The sequence below is a fragment of the Chiloscyllium plagiosum genome, chromosome 10 (genome assembly GCF_004010195.1).
Source record: "Chiloscyllium plagiosum isolate BGI_BamShark_2017 chromosome 10, ASM401019v2, whole genome shotgun sequence".
Classification (NCBI taxonomy): domain Eukaryota; kingdom Metazoa; phylum Chordata; class Chondrichthyes; order Orectolobiformes; family Hemiscylliidae; genus Chiloscyllium; species Chiloscyllium plagiosum.
The window spans coordinates 50376057-50394573 of record NC_057719.1 but is presented as its reverse complement, the minus strand read 5'-3'; the positions used below and the strand labels follow the sequence as shown (position 1 = coordinate 50394573).

Below are 18517 nucleotides of genomic sequence, written 5' to 3'. Positions count from 1 at the left end.
TGTAAAATTTTGGCCACTCCTGCTTAATTACCATAATGTCAAAGAAATTTACATTTTCTGTATGTTGTGGCTTCAAGTTTAATGGAGGGTTCATTACTGAACATATTTATGATTTTTTTCTAATTCTGCTCATCAGGAGGTATTGTTATTATATGAAAGCATCACCTAATGAGAATGAAAAAAAGTCCTGGAAAATCAAAAGTAGCCCTCAAAAAACATATTTTGCATCCTAATGTATGTCACAGACACCAACGAAAAGTAAAATTTAAAAAAAAGTTTGAAACCGACTATCAAAAGTGAACAAACATTTCAGAATTCATCCCATAGTTAACAACGTTCCTCATGTAAGTAATTACCTTTTTCCTTGGTCTCAGCTTCTTGCACTACAATGCTGCTGCTTGAGCTAGTACTGGCATCGAACCCATTGGCAGACTCACTCTCACACAATCCTTCCTGTGATTCTCCAGCAACGCTGTCCACTTCAATGGTAATGTCGCTTTCACTTTTTACACTACGAACCTCATCCTGATGAGGCAGTGCTGGGGAAGCAACAGGCAAAACCTGCTGCACGACAGATACAACAGCTATAACTGATTCAGGGGAATTGGATGCAAACGTTCCAGCACATAAAGCTTCATTGCTACTTTTTTCTTTTTCATCAAAGTCATCTAAATCTACTTCATGGCAAACTAAAGCTTCTGGTCCAATTGGAGGCATCATATCTTCATCAGTTTTCAATGAAATATCCTCTTCAATTTCTAAACAGGGAGCTTCCAATTCCTGTTTCACACACCGGTCTGTTGCAATCTCGAAAGAAGAAGCTTCACCATTTTCAAGTTCTAGTCTTTCAATAGTTTTAGATTCTTCACACTCATCTGCAAAGAATTCTATTTTCTCAATACCTTCATCTTTTGCAGTTCGTAGTTTGTCTTCATTTTCTATCCGCAGCCTTTTATCAGGTGTTAACTTATCTGGGGATTTTCTTTTTCCTAGCTTCTTCTCATCATTTGTAAGTTCATTTAATAAGCTAGTATCTATGACTGGAATGGCGTCTTCAGGCACATGGGGGCCAGAAAGCTGCTTAATCTCTGAGTTTTCTAGTTTTTCCACGTCTTCTCCACCTTCAGCAACTACGTGATTAGCAAGAACAGACTTGGCATTGTCTGAACATGCATCTCGTGTTCTATTCCTCCTTCCTTTCCCCTTTGGTGACTTGTCAATGATTTCTTTCCATATATCTTCAGTCTGTGTCATCATTTTCCCATTATCAGTTTGTTCTAGGCTTTCTACTTCCTGCTTTACTGGTGTAGTTTTTAAACCATCCTCGCATGGCAGTACCCTCAGTTCGTGCAGGCAAGAATCCTTAAGTTTTCTCCCCTCAGGTTTTTCTTCGTCATCTAATTTCTTTGTAGAAACAACTTCCTCCTTCACAGATTTGTCTGCTGCAGTTTCTACTTCACTTTCATCTGAAGAACTGGTAGACCCTATAATAAAACATGATTTATTTTCAAGTTAAATATTTAGATTGAAGTGAAAACAAAAATGCAACATTATATGCATTTCAACTACTACCTTATCCTAGAACATACAGAAAATAGTGGTGGATATAGAGTGGCAGATAGCTAACATTATACCTATATTTATATAGGGAGTTGGAACATGTCTCTGTCATTATAGAACCTTCTTCTATATATGCTGGGATATATCATGCAATCACTATTAAAGGCTAGAAGAAAATTTAGAAATGAAAAATATTATAACGGCCAGCATGAAGTTCAAAAGCAAACTCTTGCTCAACCAATATATCTGAATTTTGAGAAAGTGACAAAGAGGGTAAACTATAGTAATGCAGTAGATGTAATTTATCTGGATTTTCAAATAGCCATTGATATATAAAGGAGACTAATAAACAAGAATAGAGTATGCAAGGTCAGGGAATGGATTACTAACTGGCTTCAGTACAAAAGGCAAACAGTGGGAACAAAAGGTAGCTATTCAAAGTTGTTGGTGGCGTCACAATGCTGTCCCACAAGGATCATGCTCAGACTACTGCTGTTCATAATTTACATGAATGACTGAGACTTCAGAATCAAAATACAATTTGCAGATTATACCGAATTGGAGGTGATAGTCAATATGGTGGAAGGGGAGGACTATAACACATTACACAAGCATATTTTAAAATAATAAAATGAGCAAATAATTGACAAGTTAAGTTCAATAAAGAAAAAGGTGAAGTGAATAACTGAAAGGCGCCATTGTCCCAGAGGACCATAGCACTCCCTTTACTGAAGTACCAACCCAAATTATTAGCTCAGCTCTCTGGAGTAGGGTCGTGCCTTTTGTATTCACCCTCCAAATTCACCCTACACCCCACTGCTTCTGTTAAAACGCTCAACAAAACATTTCTTCACAAAGGTTTTTGGTCACTTTTCCTTCACCATCCTTTTCCACATGGCACTGGGAACATTTTCTCTTATTACAAGGAATATTTAAATGAAAGTTATTGTTTTGTTTCTGCTACTTGAAAACACGGTTGATGACCCCTTCCATCATGTTACTAATTGTCAAGAGTAGAATGACAGCATGGTGATAGGCTGTGTTAGATTTGTGTTGAAGAATGTCATGTTGGAAAAACACAGCAGGCCAGGCAGCATCCGAGGAGCAGGAGAGTCACCCTTCTTCAGGAATCATGTTAGATTTGTCCTGTATTTTGCATACAGGACATTTCTGGACAACTTTCCACATTTTCATTTAGATGCCAGTGTTCCAGCTTGAACTTCATGCAGCAGTGCTTCTGCTGTTGATGGTATTTTTGGGCCAAGCTGATGGAAATAGGCAGGGTTAGGCAATATTAAGACTTGCAATCATCAACTCCTGCCAAGGGATGGGTGATGTGGGCTTTCCTTTGGCCCTTCATTTGGGTGACGTGATCAAGTGGGGTTCTAATTTCCAGGGCAAGGGTGTTGCCACGAGGTCTTGTATTTGTCTCTCTGGTATGTTATGTCATGTCCATTATGACCAGTTCAAACCCTTTGACCAGGAAGAAGACTCCTTGTTGTTTACCTTCCCAATGCCTTCCGTGCCCTCACTCTTTCCAGAGAGTCTCTCCCCACACCTCCAAATCTGTCACTGAAATTACCAAGAAGAATTAACTTGACTCTCTTTGGGACATGGGACAATGACTGATCAAGGCTGAAGTAGAATTCCTTTTTGGCCTTGTCCATTGTTTCAAGGGTTGGAGCAGATACACTGATGACTATGGTTTAGTTTCTGGATGAATGAGCTGAAGGGTCATGAAACACTCGCTTATCTGATAGGACTCGCGGTGACAGTTAGCAATCTTTTTTTTGTGGTGAAACCAATGCCATGGAGTCAGTATTGGTGCTCCGATCTACCCTTCCTGAGCATGTAACTGCCACTAGGTTTTTGAGCTGACTTTCTCCTGCATATTGTCACCCAGGCCAACAATGTCATTGTCACAGTGACGGAGTTTCTAACTATGGTTGCAGTGTATCGGTCAGGTCTTACAGCTGAGGTTATTTTTTTAGGGTCCTGATTTCTGGGTCCCAAATTTCATTTTGAAGGGTAGAAGAGGCATAGGCATGAGATCTTTAAATGTAAAGTTACTGTTGCACAGTTAATATCACACAGTTGGAGCAAGGTTTTTATCCAGCAACAAGCTTCACTGCACAGAAGATTATTAAAACACATGTTGTTATTCCAAAAACATCCTATTTCAGAAGATTGCAGTACTGTTTTTTTGTGGGTTGTTATTGAAACAGAGTGGATGCTCCACATCAATAATTGGAGCAAGGCCAGCAGTGGAACACAGTGAGGCAGCAGAGGGATGGAGTGAGGCCAGCACTGGGGACAAAAGATGGGACAGACGCAGAGGAATGGAGCAAAACCAGCCGTGGGGATAAAAGGTGGGACAGATGTAGTGAGGGAGCAGCACGTGCTGCCGCCACCATCACCATTAGGAGCCAACTCAAGGTACGACATCACGTGGAAGCAGATAGGTGAATGGCCAAATAAAAACTGCGATGAGAGAGTAGGAGCCATTCCGTCCATGACACCAATGGAGAGGCGCCTAAGAGCTTGAATTATGATATTAAAAGAGCACAGTTGGCATTAGAACCCTCAACATACAAGGGAGGATTTGTTTGTCCATTTATGAAGCATGCGGCTTGCTGTGGCAGCAGTGAATCTGTGCTGCTATTGCAAGGACTGGCTGCTAGACTCCATGTGTTCCGCTGCATCTGTCCCACCTTTGTCCCTATTTCTGGTCTTGCTCCAATCATTTGCTCCCTCACTGTGTACCCACTGTCTTTGTCCCACCTTTTCCCACACTTCTGGCTTTGCGCCATCCCTCTGCATCTGTCCCACCTTTATCCTCACTGCTAGTCTCACTGTATTCACACTGTTTGTTGGAGCATTCCTCTGTTCCTTCACTGTATTCCCACTGCATCTGTCCCACCTCTATCCTCGTTGCTGATCTCACGTCATTCTTCTCATCTGCTCCACCTTGATCTCCCTTGTTGGCCATACACAACCCTGTTTGTTCACTGTGTTTCTGCTGCCTCTATCCTGCTCTTAGCACTGTTGCTAATTTCACTCTTTCCCTCTTGGCTCCCAGCTGTGTGCATGCTGCCTCTGCACTACTTCAATGTCGCACCAGCAATATAGGACAGTGCTGGCTCCAGAAGGCTAATTCTAATCATATATATGTTTGTACTGCATCTATAAGCCCGCATATAGTGCAGGGTCTCATAGCTCCAAAGAGAGAACCATCATATGTCAAATATTAATTTTATGTAAATAACAAGAAAACTAGTTTTATTAATGATCCTATCTGGTTCATTAATGTCTTTTAATGAAAAAAAAACCTGTTGCCCTTGCCTGTGATGCCAAACCCAAGACAATCTGGACAACTCTTTCAAGTGGTTGAGAGAATCAGTTCAGTTCAAGAATTACTAGGAATGGCAATAAATACCAGCCTTGTCAGCAGTGCCCACATTTCATGGATGAATAAAAAAACAATTGAAGTCCAGCTATGACGGAGTTGACATACATGCCAGATCGCAAGCCTCAACTCAGTATCTTCTTGTGAAAGTTTTATTTTTCAACTTCTAACTTGGGCATTGAGTTAAGTGCTGACAGTAAACTAGTTTTATTCATATGATCTTCCCCAATTAACAACAAAACTTGACAACTACTTCAGCTGGGTTTGGGAGAGTTAATCAGATTGAACTTGCAATTATTGATTCAGGAACACTCTTCTTGGACAACATAAGTATTTATCTGAAAGAGCATAATTCAAACTCAAACCTTTTATCACCTAAATCTATGGCACTACTCATTCTTATCAAAAACATTCACTGAGTTCCAAATTCCTGTTCGCTTAATTAAAATGAAGTCAGAAAAATGTCACTCAATGTGCTCTAAATACAAAAATCAATCCTAACACTGTTTCTCTGTGATAAAAATATAATTTCATCACAAGCACCAATGAAAATTATAAAATGCAAACCATTTAGTTTATAATTATATTGTGGAAATGGTAACTTTAATTCCTTTAAAGTTGATCTGAAGTGAGAGCAGGCAGGTCACCAGCTATAATGTGGTTCAACCTTAGAACCCCAAAGTCTGCATTATAATGGACATTCCCCTGTACAGTAATGCAATAGAAGTAACATACAAAACAACATCCAGATGAAGAACTCTATTTTACTAGGTGGTTTAATTCCCTTTCATGGGAAAAGGGTCTGTGATATTACACATAGCTGATGAGAAGATGCTGCCTCAGTGATTGCTCTCAGTCCTTCAACCTAGGACTTTCACAATCACCTCGTGAGGTCACAGGTCAGAAACATAATATGTATGTATTAGTAAATCTTAGGAGTCTATGACAAGGTGACACAATATTAAAATCAGAATTGGACCACCCAGAACAGTAATTAAGAAACATCTCTTAATGCAAAGGGTGGTAAGATTCTTGTACATCATGCAGTAGACACTAGCTTAATTAATAATTTAAAATCAAAGATTGATCGATATTTACAAACTCAAGGCATAAAAGAGAACAGAGCAAAGGAAGCTGAATGAAGTTACGATACAGATTATCCATAATTTCACTGAAAGACATCAGAAGCAAGAGGCTGAATGGCACACCCTGGTTATTATGAAAAATCAGTTATTATCATTTACATTTCAAATTCATCCTGAAGAAATATGGAGCAAATTTGGGAAAAGAGCACCAACAATACGTATTAAAAATCATAATTGGGACAAATGTTCATCTAATTTACTGGTATACAAAATAACTAATAGCTCAAGTTAATAGCTAATCATCTATACCATTTGATACTTTGTCAGAATCATACATCCCAGAACTACGCCTGGTGCGCCTTCGAGGAAGACCTGAAAGAAGCAAATATCAAAAGTTAAGCATTTAGTGAATAATATACATTTGATTAAAATGTACATGAATCTAGAAGACCAAAAGTATGCTTACCAACTGAAAGACAAATCAGTATGAGAAATCAATTCAAAATTGAACTTCAAAGTTACACCTTATCATTTAATAGCAGATTCCCAAACAGTCGAACATTTGTACTACGCAAGTTTATATTTGGAGTTTTAACTATTTGCAAATTAGAGATGAATGATTTTGCAAGCATAAGATTAAAATCAGAGCCTATGAACCACAGTGCAATGGTTCTATGAATACAATATCGTATAGCACTTATTATCAAATGTATTATTAGAAGCTAAGGAGAAACTAAAGCAGTAAAATACAGCTCACAAGTGCATACCTTCCACTCCATTGAGAAGAGGTGAAGAATCAGATGTATTATTCCGCATATTTCTTGTTCCACTTTTCCCCTCACTACCTGGAGTTCTGGATAAACTACGCTGAGAATTGGTAGTTGGTGGAGATTTCAGACTAGGGCGCCCACGTTTTGATTTACTTTGTTTGTCATCATCTTTCTTTTCATGATCTTGTTTATTCTGTATTTTGAAAATACTGAAATTACTGCCTAGAAATAACTTGTCGTTATAATGCGCAATTTACATGGTAAAATATTGCAAAATCTGTCATCAAGTGCGAGGACAGGTGACTAAAAGCTTTGTGAAAAGGACAAGCTTTATGGGACACCCTAAAGGAGACAGTTAGAGACGGTAAGAAAGTTCAGAGCTTACAGTGGAGGGATATGTATGAAGTATATGCACAACACCAGAAGGGAGTCAAAAAGGATAGTGCTGGAAAAGCACAGCAGATCAGGCAGCATCCGAGAAGCAGGAGAGTTGACGCTTCAGGCATAAGCCCTTCACTCGGAGAAAACGAGGACTGCAGATGCTGGAGATCAGAGTTGAAAAGCACAGCAGGTCAGGTAGCATTCGAGGAGTAGGACAGTCGATGTTTCGGGCTTATGCCCAATACGTCAACTCTCCTGTTTCTTGAATACTGCCTGACCTGCTGTGCTTTTCCAGCGCCACACTTTTCAACTCTGATCTCCAGCATCTGCAGTCCTCACTTTCTTCACAACAACAGAAGGGTGAAAGTTCAGAAATCTCAGAAAATTGTCGAGCCGGAGGTAGTGAGCCTTTGGAAGGTATTACAAAGGAGGCTAAAAGTTTTAAATTTGGGGTGCTGGAGGACCAGGAACAAATGCAGACCAATGAATACATAGGTAAACAGGATTTGGTGCATTCCAAGATTACAGTTCGTTTCAAAGTTATCAGTATTCAAAGGATCAAATAAAAGAAGTACATGAAACCAAGTCACTTGGTTTGAAAATACACACAGAATAAAACATTATATCAGAAGTGATCGCATTGACAGCATTCGACTTAACATGTATATAACATTGTTTAAAAACTAACTCGCAAATTTCTTGTCCTTTTTTACGTCTTTATCTAGATTTGCTTATAAATTTGCCTATGCTAGCTACCTCAATGACCTCTTTGTTACAGTGACTTCTATAATCTACTTCGGACTTTTTAAAAAGGAAATTGGACTACATCAAGTGATTTTTTTTTCAAAGAAGTGACAGATGAGAAAGTATTGTTATGAACAAAGTTTTACATCACAGAATTATTACAGAATAGAAAGAGGCCATTTGCCCATCTTGCCTGCATGAGCTTTTCAAAACTTATTATTACCAATCTCCTGCTTGTCCCTTAATAATTTTACACACCATTTCTATCCAAACAATCACCTGGCACTCTTTTGAATGCCTGATTCAATCTGCCTCACCACAGTTCCATTCTGTACCTTCCATACATTAGCTCCTAGCTCTATGGAAAAGTTCTTTTCTCACATCACCCTTGCTTCTTTTGCTTTAACACTTTAAATCTATGCCCTCTTATTTGTGCTCCTTTCACAAGGGGGAACAGCTTCTCCCCATCTACTCTTTCCAGCCCACTCTCAACTTTGAAAACATTTAACAAATCTCCTCTCAGCTTTCTTCTCTCCAGAGAGAACAGCCCCAACTTCTTCAATCTGTACTTGTCACTGAAGTTTCTCATTTCAGGACAATGTAACAATGTAAATTGTTTCTGCACTCTCTGGAATACATTTACAACTTTCCTATCATGTGGCATCCACAACTGTACAGAATACTCCAGCTGAGGTCTAATAAGTGTCTTTGTACAAGTTCAACAATACTTCCTTGCTTTTATATTCCATGGCCTGGTCAATAAAGCAGAGGGCTGTATATGCTTTTATTATCTACTCACTCCACATGTCCTGATACTTCAAAGTTCTGTGTACATATACTGCTGCTCCTGCATGCCCTGTTGAATTGTACCCCGTATTTTATGTCTTTCAATGTTCTTCCTACTGAAGTGTATGATTGCCTTTGGCTAATAAGGGGATTAGGATAATTAATGGGAGCATTCTTCACTGAAGATAAATTGTCAATGTTCTTCTAATAGGGCTTTGAGAATAAGAGCAGAATTAGGCCATTCAGCCCATTGAGTCTGTTTCAAAATTTGAACATGGTTAACACGTTTCTCAAGCTAATTCTCCCACCTTCTCCCCATAAAGTTTGATCCCATTACCACTCAAGAACCAATCCATCTCTGCCTTAAGTACACTCAATGACTTGGCGTCTACAACCTTCTGTGGCAACATATTCCACAGATCCACTATCGGCTGGCTGAAGAAATTCCTCCTCATCTCAGCTCCAAAGGGCCAATCCTTCACTCTGTGAGGGTGTGCTTACTCTTTCCGACTAGTGGAAACATTTTCTCCACGTCTACTCTATCCAGGCCTCTCCGTATTCTGCAAATTCCAATGAGATCCCCACTCATCCTACTAAATTTTATTGAGTACAGACCCAGAGTCCTTAATCTCTCCTTGTGATTCTTTCATTCTTGTAATCCTCTTCTGGATCCCACGAAGGCCAGCCCAACCTTCCTTAAATATGGAATCCAAAACTGCTGACTATATTTCAAATATGGTCTGACCAGAGCTTTACACGGCCTCAACAATACATCCTTGCTCTTGTATCCTAGCACTCTCAAAATGAATATCAACACTGCATTTGCCTTCCTAACTGCAAACTGAACCTGCATATTAACTTTAAGAGAATCCTCTACTCGGACTCCTAAATCCCCTTGTGCTTGAGCTTGCTGAAGCCTTTCCCGATATATAAAATAGTCTAAGTTTTTATTCTTCCTACCAAAGTACATAACCTTATACTTTCCCACATTATATTCCACTTCCTTGCCTATTCTCATAGCCAGAGTCTTTCCACGCCTCCCCACGACTTATTCCTGCAACTTTCTTTGGGTCAACTGCAAACGTAGCAACAATGCCTCACAATCTCACTTTAACATCTTACCTAAAAGCTAACATCTAGCAATTAGTAATTCTTCAGTGTTCGATTAATAACGTAAGCTAGGCTGACAGTTTTAATTAAGCTTGAACACAACCCTTTGTGTGACTAGGACAGTCGCAGTGGAGTGAAAAAATGTGGTATGAACGGAGGATTAATTGTTTAAAAAAAGCAACCACAAATAAATCAAATGGTCTCTTTGGTGCATATTTCTGTCATATTCTTCATCCTTCTTGTAGAGTCTACAAGTATGGCACACATTATAGGAAGGAAAGATGCAAATACATTGGAAAGATTACAGGAGCAATTTATAAGTTGGTGCCTTGAATACAAAACTTCAGTTTAAGACGATAAATTGAAGAAGTCACACCCGTTCTCCTTGGAAAGAAGGTTGAGAGTATGATTTAACGGAGGTTTTCAAACTCATGAGCAGACTGGAAAGAGTAGATAGGGAGAAGCTGTTCCTGCTCATAAAACAGAATAAAAGACCATCAATTTAAAGTGACATGCAAAAGAAGCTAATGTGATGGGACTAAGAGCTTTCTCATATTGTGACTTATTAGCTTTGCCTGCATATGTGGTGGAAGCAGGTTCACCAAGTCATAGAAATGAAGTGCATAGATCTGGGGCAGATCACCTATAACTTTATAGAATGGCAGGGTGCACTTGAGGTGATGAATGTCCTACTCCTGCTCCTATTTCTTATATTCTTCAACAGATGCCAAGAGATCAGAATCAGGTCACCATTTTTTTTTAAAATGGTTCCTCTCGAGGGCCTGATTTCAGGGGTGACCTTTATTAAGTGATGCAGTCACATAGTAACATTCCCTTCTGTATCTATGTTAACATATAGGGTATCAGGACTCTCAAAGAAGTAGGGTTAGAAAAATTCATTATTATCCTCAGTAATTACCAATCATATTTAACTTAACATGGAACAGTACAACACAGGAACATGCCCTTCTAAAATCACAACGCACAACGAAACTACTAATCTCCTTCACAACACAATATTTAATGTGGCACAAGTTAACAGGAATAGGTTAGCAACAAAAATAATTGCTATTATTTCTGCACACAAAAAATTCAATCTTAACCACATGTTCTGCTGACTAGGGAGGTCACAGTCAATGTGTTTCCATCACACATGCATGAAGCTGGAATATTTTAACCAGGCAGTTGTGAACCTTTCCAATGCATTTCAAAATCATATTTTAACTGAACAGCTGAAATACTGTTCATAATAATAAACCACTTCATTTTATCCCAGATAGCTCTTGAATGTAAGCAGCCTTAAACTAGAGATACAATATTCACTTGGAAATAATTAATCACCTGTGATTTCAAGGTTTCCTAGCTCCTAGTCTTTCTTCGTTGAAACTAATCTTGGTTTCTTTTTAAAGTTTCCCTCTTCGTACCCCACCCTCTGCCTTTTCCTGCCTCCAGATCCTTTACAGCCTCCCTTGCTCCCCAATGGACTGGTTGCAGCCTTCCTGCTGCTCCAACTCCATTCTGACTCACTTCCAGCTACCCCCTAAACACCACCCCTCTTCTGTCCCCTCATCCTGACATCCTTGCAGTTTCTCCTGAATCCCCTTTCCCCTGCTAAGCTCCAGTCCTCACCTAAAACACTTGCAACTCCCCATATGTCCTGTGCAGTCTCCCCATCTCACCCATTACCCACAAATGATATTCCTGATGAAGGGCTTTTGCCCGAAACGTCGATTTTCCTGCTCCTCGGATGCTGCCTGAACTGCTGTGCTTTTCCAACACCACTCTACGCCTTGGAATAAGGCTCTGTAAAACCTATTTCTGAGAGACCCAAGGATACAGAATTTAATCTTTGCCTGAGTGGCACACTAGTGAGATGTACTCCAAGGTCTTCATAGAACTCACTTAACTTTCATTCTATTGATATCAAATTTTCAGTTAGCCTTTATGAAGTTGAACATAAAAAAGTGTAATCAATTCTCAATTTAATGCTCCTACTTTTGACCAGCAATTTTATTGAGTCATAATTTAGAAATAACCTAGATTAGAAATGTATAACCTATATGTCATATGCATCATAAATATACCTACTACAATGGAACTATTTTAAATAATTACTTGAAATCCTTTGACTAGGTCAGATTGAAAGTCTATTTGGCAGAACTTGACAAATAGTCTAGAAAAGATAATATGAATTAACAGTGGGTAAATAAAATCATGGAGATCTGAAATAAAAACAAAGTGCTTGAGAAATTCAGCAGGTCTGGCAGTATCTATAGCAAAAACAAACAGAGTTAATGTTTCAAATCTGATATGATTCCTCTTCCAAAAATTAGTCACATGGACTCGAAATGTGAACTCTGCTTTCTTTCCCCACCGATTCTGTTAGACCTGCTGAGTCTTCCCAACATTTGTTGATATTCCAAACTTGTAAAGAAAACAATATCCCCATGAGTGTTTTATTGGAAAATCCACAAGGTGGAATACATTTTGTATCCAATAACCATTGAACATTTGGCAAACATAGGTTATCTCCCTTGCCACCATGATTCACTTGCCTATTTTATGATGCAAAAAACATGTCAAGAATTCAGGTATTAAAAACCCAACATATTTAGTACCTTGAATTTTCTTCGATGTTTTCCCTTTGGTACACCTCTTTCTGAAGGCCAGAGAATTCTATCACCTTTTACCCATTCATCATACCTGAAAGAAATGGAACATCGTATGCTTTCAAAACCTTAAAATTTAAACAAATACAGCATTTAGAAAAGGACAAATAAGAATCTTGACAAACTACTTAAAATGTGAAAAAGGGTTCCATTTAAAGAATTTTAATGGGGAAAGAAAACAATGTGGCATATCTCCAAACAAACTCCCCAAAATACCAAAAAAAATTTCAAGTCAAACTATAAGCAAAACAAGAAACTTATTAAAGTCAGAGTTTAGCATCAGAAGCCAAGAAAAAGAGAACTAACAGACTCCAGATCCAGCCCACAAATAAGCTTTGCTGTATAGTTCCCCTCTTTCCACATCTAACAAGGTCTACCATTTGCTCACATTGTAGTTCATTCTTATCCAGTCAGATGGAATGAAAAAAAAAAAGGATGCTAATAAATTCGTGAGAAATGAACTAATTTGAAAGACCAATGCAGAGAGCTGCATTGTTGGAAAAGGAGAACACCAACTCCCAAATGCATACAGCACAGGAAGAGATCATTCAGTCTGTCTGACAGCATTTGGCATGAGCAAATCATCAAATGCATCACAACCCACCTTCTTCCTACAGCTCTGCACATTCTCTATTCCAAACTACGATCCAATTCCTTTTTGAAACTTTTGACTGAACCTGCTTTCACCATAGACAGTGCAATTCATGACATAACCATTTGCTCCAGATACTGTTGCATCTTTTGTCAACTACTTTACGTGTGTATCCTCTGGTACTCAATACTCCCTTAAAGGAAACAATTTCTTTTCATCCTTTCTGTCTGGATTCATGATTGTGAAAACCTCAATTAAATCTCCTTTCAACTTTCTCTTTTCCAATCTGTCTGTACAACTGAAATTCCTCACTCCTGAAAGCACTCGTGAAACTTGTCTGATCCTCCTCTAATGCATTCATTTGCTGCCCAAGGGTAATAGGTGCAATACTTGAGCTGATGCCAAACCAGTTTATTATAATGTAATTTTCTTGCTTTTGTACTTGATTTTTTAGTTATAAATTTATAAAATCCAAGATTCACTATGATTTATTCACTTCTATTTTAAGCTGTCTTGCCACCTTCAAAGATTTATGCACACAATTGCCTCCCTTGCACACCCTGCAAAATCGTACTTTTGTTTTATATTGTCTCTCCGCTCCTGCTACCAAAACAAATTGTTTCACAATTTGCTGCATGAAATTTCATCTCCCATTTGTCTGCCTATTTCATTTTGAAGTTCGACACTATTCTCAAAATACACTACTTCCAAGATAACTTGTCAATGGCAAATTTTGAAGTAATTCCTTGTACACCAATCTCGAAGTCATTGATATATCAGGGAAAGCATGAATCCAAGCTTCACAATACACCTTCCTCTAATCCGAAAAACACCTGTTCAGCAGTCCTTGGTTTGCTCTCATTCATCCCATTTTGTATCCAGGTATCCACTGTCTTTTCTAAAACTAACGTCAGCTTTGGCTATAATCTTTCAGAGTATTCTATTGTGTGACACTTCAGCAAATGCCTTTTGGAAGTCCACAAAGACCATATCAACGCCATTATCCTTAGCAACCCTCTTTGTTATGTCAAAAAACTCCAGCAAAGTTAGTTAAATATAATTTTCTTTAAACAAATCCATTCTAGTTCTCCTTAATCAACACAGTTTTCCAAATGACTATCAATGTTGTATCAAATGATTGTTTGTAGTCATTTCACCCATCAGAGATTAATTGACTGTGATTTTTTTGCACTCTTGTTCAATAAGGGTGTAATATTTGCAATCTTCCGGTCCCCTTATATCAATTCAGTCTAAGAAAGATTGGAAAATGTTGGCCAATGCTTCCACTGACAAAGACAGATGGAATTAACTGAATACCTCAGCCATGTCCCCAGCTTCCATTTATTGTCCTGCAGTGGACCCACTTCTCCTTTCACCATCTTTTTACATTTTAGATGAAGCTCTAGAAAATGTATTGATTCTTCACATATTACATACTAGTTTCTTCACATATTTCCCTTTCACTTCTCTGATTTGCTTTCTCAACTCCCCTCTAAACCTTATCGGTATGTCTAATTAACCTGTTCAGGTGTGTTATGACATTCTTCTGGAGTAAGTGGAATTTGAACCTGGGCCTTCTAGCTCAAAAGGGACATTTCTACTGTGCCGCAAGAGTTCTCCTGAACCTTTGATACTTAGCCCAGTTTTTAATTTATCTGACGCCTGTCATAAATATACTTTTTCTGTGTCACCTAAATCTCTATCCCTTCTATCATTCAGGAGCTCTAGATTTCCTTATCCTGCCATTTCATTTTTTTTAAAAACTTCATCGTACTCAAACTAACTCTTCTTTAAAAAGGTAGTCAACTGTTCAGATACAAGTTAGTTTACAAACCAGTTTTTAATTTATCTGGGTCAGATCTATTTTTCCCCCAATTAGTTATTCTTACTCTGAACTAGTACGTCTTTTTCCATAGTTAACCTAACCCCTAAAATGATCATTATCCTCCAAATCTTTCATTGAGCAACTTGACTCATCTCATTTCTAAGAATCAGGTCCAGTAATGCCTCTTTCTTGAAACATACCGCTGTGAAAAATTCTCTTACACACACATTACAGGAGCATGATCCCAGTTCATGCTTACAAAATTAAAAAAAAACCATTATTAGTACTCCAAGTCTTGCACTTTTTTACAATTTCCCTGCAAATTTGTTCCTTTAACATCTTTTCCAATTGGTAACCTCTCAACTACACACAGAGTTATGTACATTTTGGACATGTTTTGACCCTGATGTCAAGGCTAGATTATGTCTTTGACTTTTTTGACTGCAACATTCTCCTTAATTAAGACTGGATGGACAACAAATATTGGTCTCATTAGCAATGTGAAATCCCACAGAAGATTTTTTATTTTACTTGCCTACTACTCATCCAAATCCAGACTCAAGATATAACATCAGACAGGCCAAGAGGAGAAGGAATGGTGTCCCTCTGAACTCCAAAAAAACCCCCAAGATTAAATGATTGTGAAACTGCACTAATAAAGGACAGGACACAACTGTGAAAAAAAGGATGGTAAAATAAATAGCCATAATGGCCTCAATTTTATTGCAAGGGTGCATCAAAATAACAGCTAAAATGCAGATTTCCAATGTAAAATAGAATGGAGAAATTTGTGAACGATATATGTCCAACTTATTTATGTAAATTATGAACAAGCTGAAAAAAGTCAACCACAAACTGTTGGTGCAAAATGACCTGAATTTTTTTTACAGCAATATATTTTTGCAGTTCTCCTCAGTGAGAAATAAATGAACTTTCTGCTTTACAGTTTCAATGCACTAAAAATTGAAAAGCTTGCACAATTGCATTCTTTTTTCTAAGATGTTGTGTCTGATGTATATAATGTTGATTTGACGTCTTTACAATTTAATCTTCATGATTAAGGAGAACCTTAATCAAAGACTACACAGAACTTCCATTAGATCTGACTGCCGACTCATTTTTTAAAAACATTCCAGTAAGTAATGAGCTTTTGAGGAAATTGTATAATAATGTGACAACAGAAAGACCTGCCATTTCAGGCCATTTCCTTTAAAAAAAATTAGACTCAAGGTAAAATGAAGCATGTGGTACCTTATCTAAAAAAAGACAAACAATAATGCATTTTTGGATCTGCAATTCTCATGGCCATCATTTTGTACAAACAAGTTTGTTATTTGAAGTAATTTTTAAAATCCAAAACAGTAGCCAAACAAAGTCAATGCAATAATTGCAACAGTTTGCCAAGTCAACTTTTTACCTTGTATTCCAACCGTAGTAATGTACTAAATAGACAACCTCTCCATCATCAACTTCAGAGTCTCTAATATTGGCTTCATAGATTTTCTGATTCTTTCCACGTCCGTATTTTACTTTAACCTTGGTTCCAGAAGGAAATCTTTCAAATTCATCATCACCACCTTCCTCCTCCTCCTCCTCCTCATCTTCTTCTTCCTCCTCTTTATTTTCATTCTCTTCCCTTTTTAATGGTAACATCCAGCAAAAAAGAAAAAAAAACTAAATAATACAAATTAAGAGACATAGCTCAGCTTTTCAAAAATCCTAGAAATCAAGTTTAATGTGGAGCTTCTCTATAGCAGCGTTAATAAATGTACCATTCTAACTTGCATACTGAGCCATTTGGATCAGAAAGTGTCTCAGCTTCATCAAGGATGTGTGCAATGCAACAGTTCTCATTCTCCTGTATCATTCACAGTATATTTGTTTCTTAGAAAATGCAACAAATAAACACTGCCAAATTAGATGCACACGTAAGTGAGAACCATCATTTGTGGGACCTCACATATAAACTGGCTGCAACATCTGCTAGCATTAAAGAAATTCATGGCCTAATTGTCTTGGAACATTCTGAAGATGTGAAAAGTAGTCAAATCATTTAAATTTTGTCATCAGTCGATACCACTTTCTATATTTCCAGTTATTTTCAACAAGAACATCCATTCAGATCCAGAGAGATTCAAACAGGATATCTATTTTATGTTCTGTCATGCATAAATTCTCTGTAGTACTATTGTGTCCCAAACACTTTTCATAAACCATGCAGCTTGTTAAATTGTTTGTATATCTCATGGTTTTTATTTACAAATTATATGCAAAATTAAGAATGGTGTATCAATCAGGCTCTTGTTTAAAAAAAACATAAGAAAAACAAAGTACATACTTCTTTTGTATATCCTCGTGGTCCTCTTCTGCGTCTTCATCACCTTCATCCTCTTCCTCAGAATCTTTTTCAGACTCTTCTTTCTTGATCTTTTCTGCTCTGTTTTTGGGTGCGGACACATTTTTCAACTGTCCTGTATCTGCTTCCTTTCCCTGTTTCTTGGAATCCTCTTTAACCTCTTTGTTTTCATTATTAGCTTCTTCATTCATCTTTTCTTTTTTTGTTTCTTTGACTTCTTTTCTGACAGGTGTTGTATTTCTCCTCCGACCCTGAAGTAAGATAGTTTAGCTAAACTGAAACTCATAATTAAAATTAACATAGCAGTGTATTTAGGAAAATGTATCCAGTTTATTCTTCCAGACGGGAACACTTTAACACAGTCTGGGCAGTAAAGCTCTTCAAACATAATAACTCTGAGGCACATGCTTAGGAATTATTGAAATATGCATCCTATTTACCTGTTACAAACCATCAGTACATGTGTTTAACAATACAGAAACATTAACATTGAACTAGCAGATGTCAAGAACTTGAAAATAATTTTAAATCTCTACAAAATATGTTATCAAGAAACTGTGCTGCAAAATAGTCAATATTGTTTGGGAATAAATATGGCAGAAAATAACAGCATTTCACACAAATGCTGTCATAGTATGTTAATATTAAGCTCCTCACTTCTAAAAATATATAATACTAGAAACACATTACAGTTTGTGGTGGTGTTAGACAGACAACATTGCTTATTACAAAAACAGATTCATCATATTAGGGATTTATCATTCCCAAGAAGTGATTCAAAGATCAACTGCACAATAGTATGAAGTTCGGAGTTTCTGACAGATGCAGGAAATCAAATGGATTGTCATTTCATTATTTTTCTTGTTGCAATTCTGTAGATTTTGTGAATTCAATCCCTTTCTACAACTACATTGTGGTAGAGTTCCTCCAGTAACCCAATGGGTAAAACCCACAAGCATTTATTCTGACAGATATTATTAACAGAAATACTGAATAGTGATCAAAAGATGAACCATCAAAACAATATTTTTTTTCACTAATTTCTTCAGTTGTTATGAAATGAGGATAGAAAATTGGAAAATACACTGTGCCATTCATACACAACTCTTTCAAAGATTGCCTATCAGGTCTCCAGATTACAGCTCTTCATTCAGCCACTAGGTGGTGTGGAAGTATCCAATTCTCAGAAACAAGAACAATTCATCAATTTGTTTGCCAATTTTAAAAGGATTA

General features: G+C 37.6%; 1 protein-coding gene across 5 annotated transcripts in view; it reads right to left on the bottom strand.

The window, feature by feature from the left end:
• Nucleotides 1–18517, bottom strand: part of arid4a (AT rich interactive domain 4A (RBP1-like)) — a 156384-nt gene that overhangs the window by 14431 nt on the left and 123436 nt on the right. For 4 of the 5 annotated variants that reach the window (XM_043697753.1, XM_043697757.1, XM_043697758.1 and 1 more), the window contains 6 exons: nt 17267–17535; nt 16346–16582; nt 12461–12545; nt 6819–7014; nt 6361–6423; nt 357–1484 (listed from right to left, as the gene is read on the bottom strand). In XM_043697753.1, coding sequence (XP_043553688.1) covers nt 357–1484; nt 6361–6423; nt 6819–7014; nt 12461–12545; nt 16346–16582; nt 17267–17535 — 1978 coding nt within the window. The remainder of the gene's footprint in view (nt 1–356; nt 1485–6360; nt 6424–6818; nt 7015–12460; nt 12546–16345; nt 16583–17266; nt 17536–18517) is intronic. The other variant, XM_043697756.1, reaches the window with a different exon arrangement.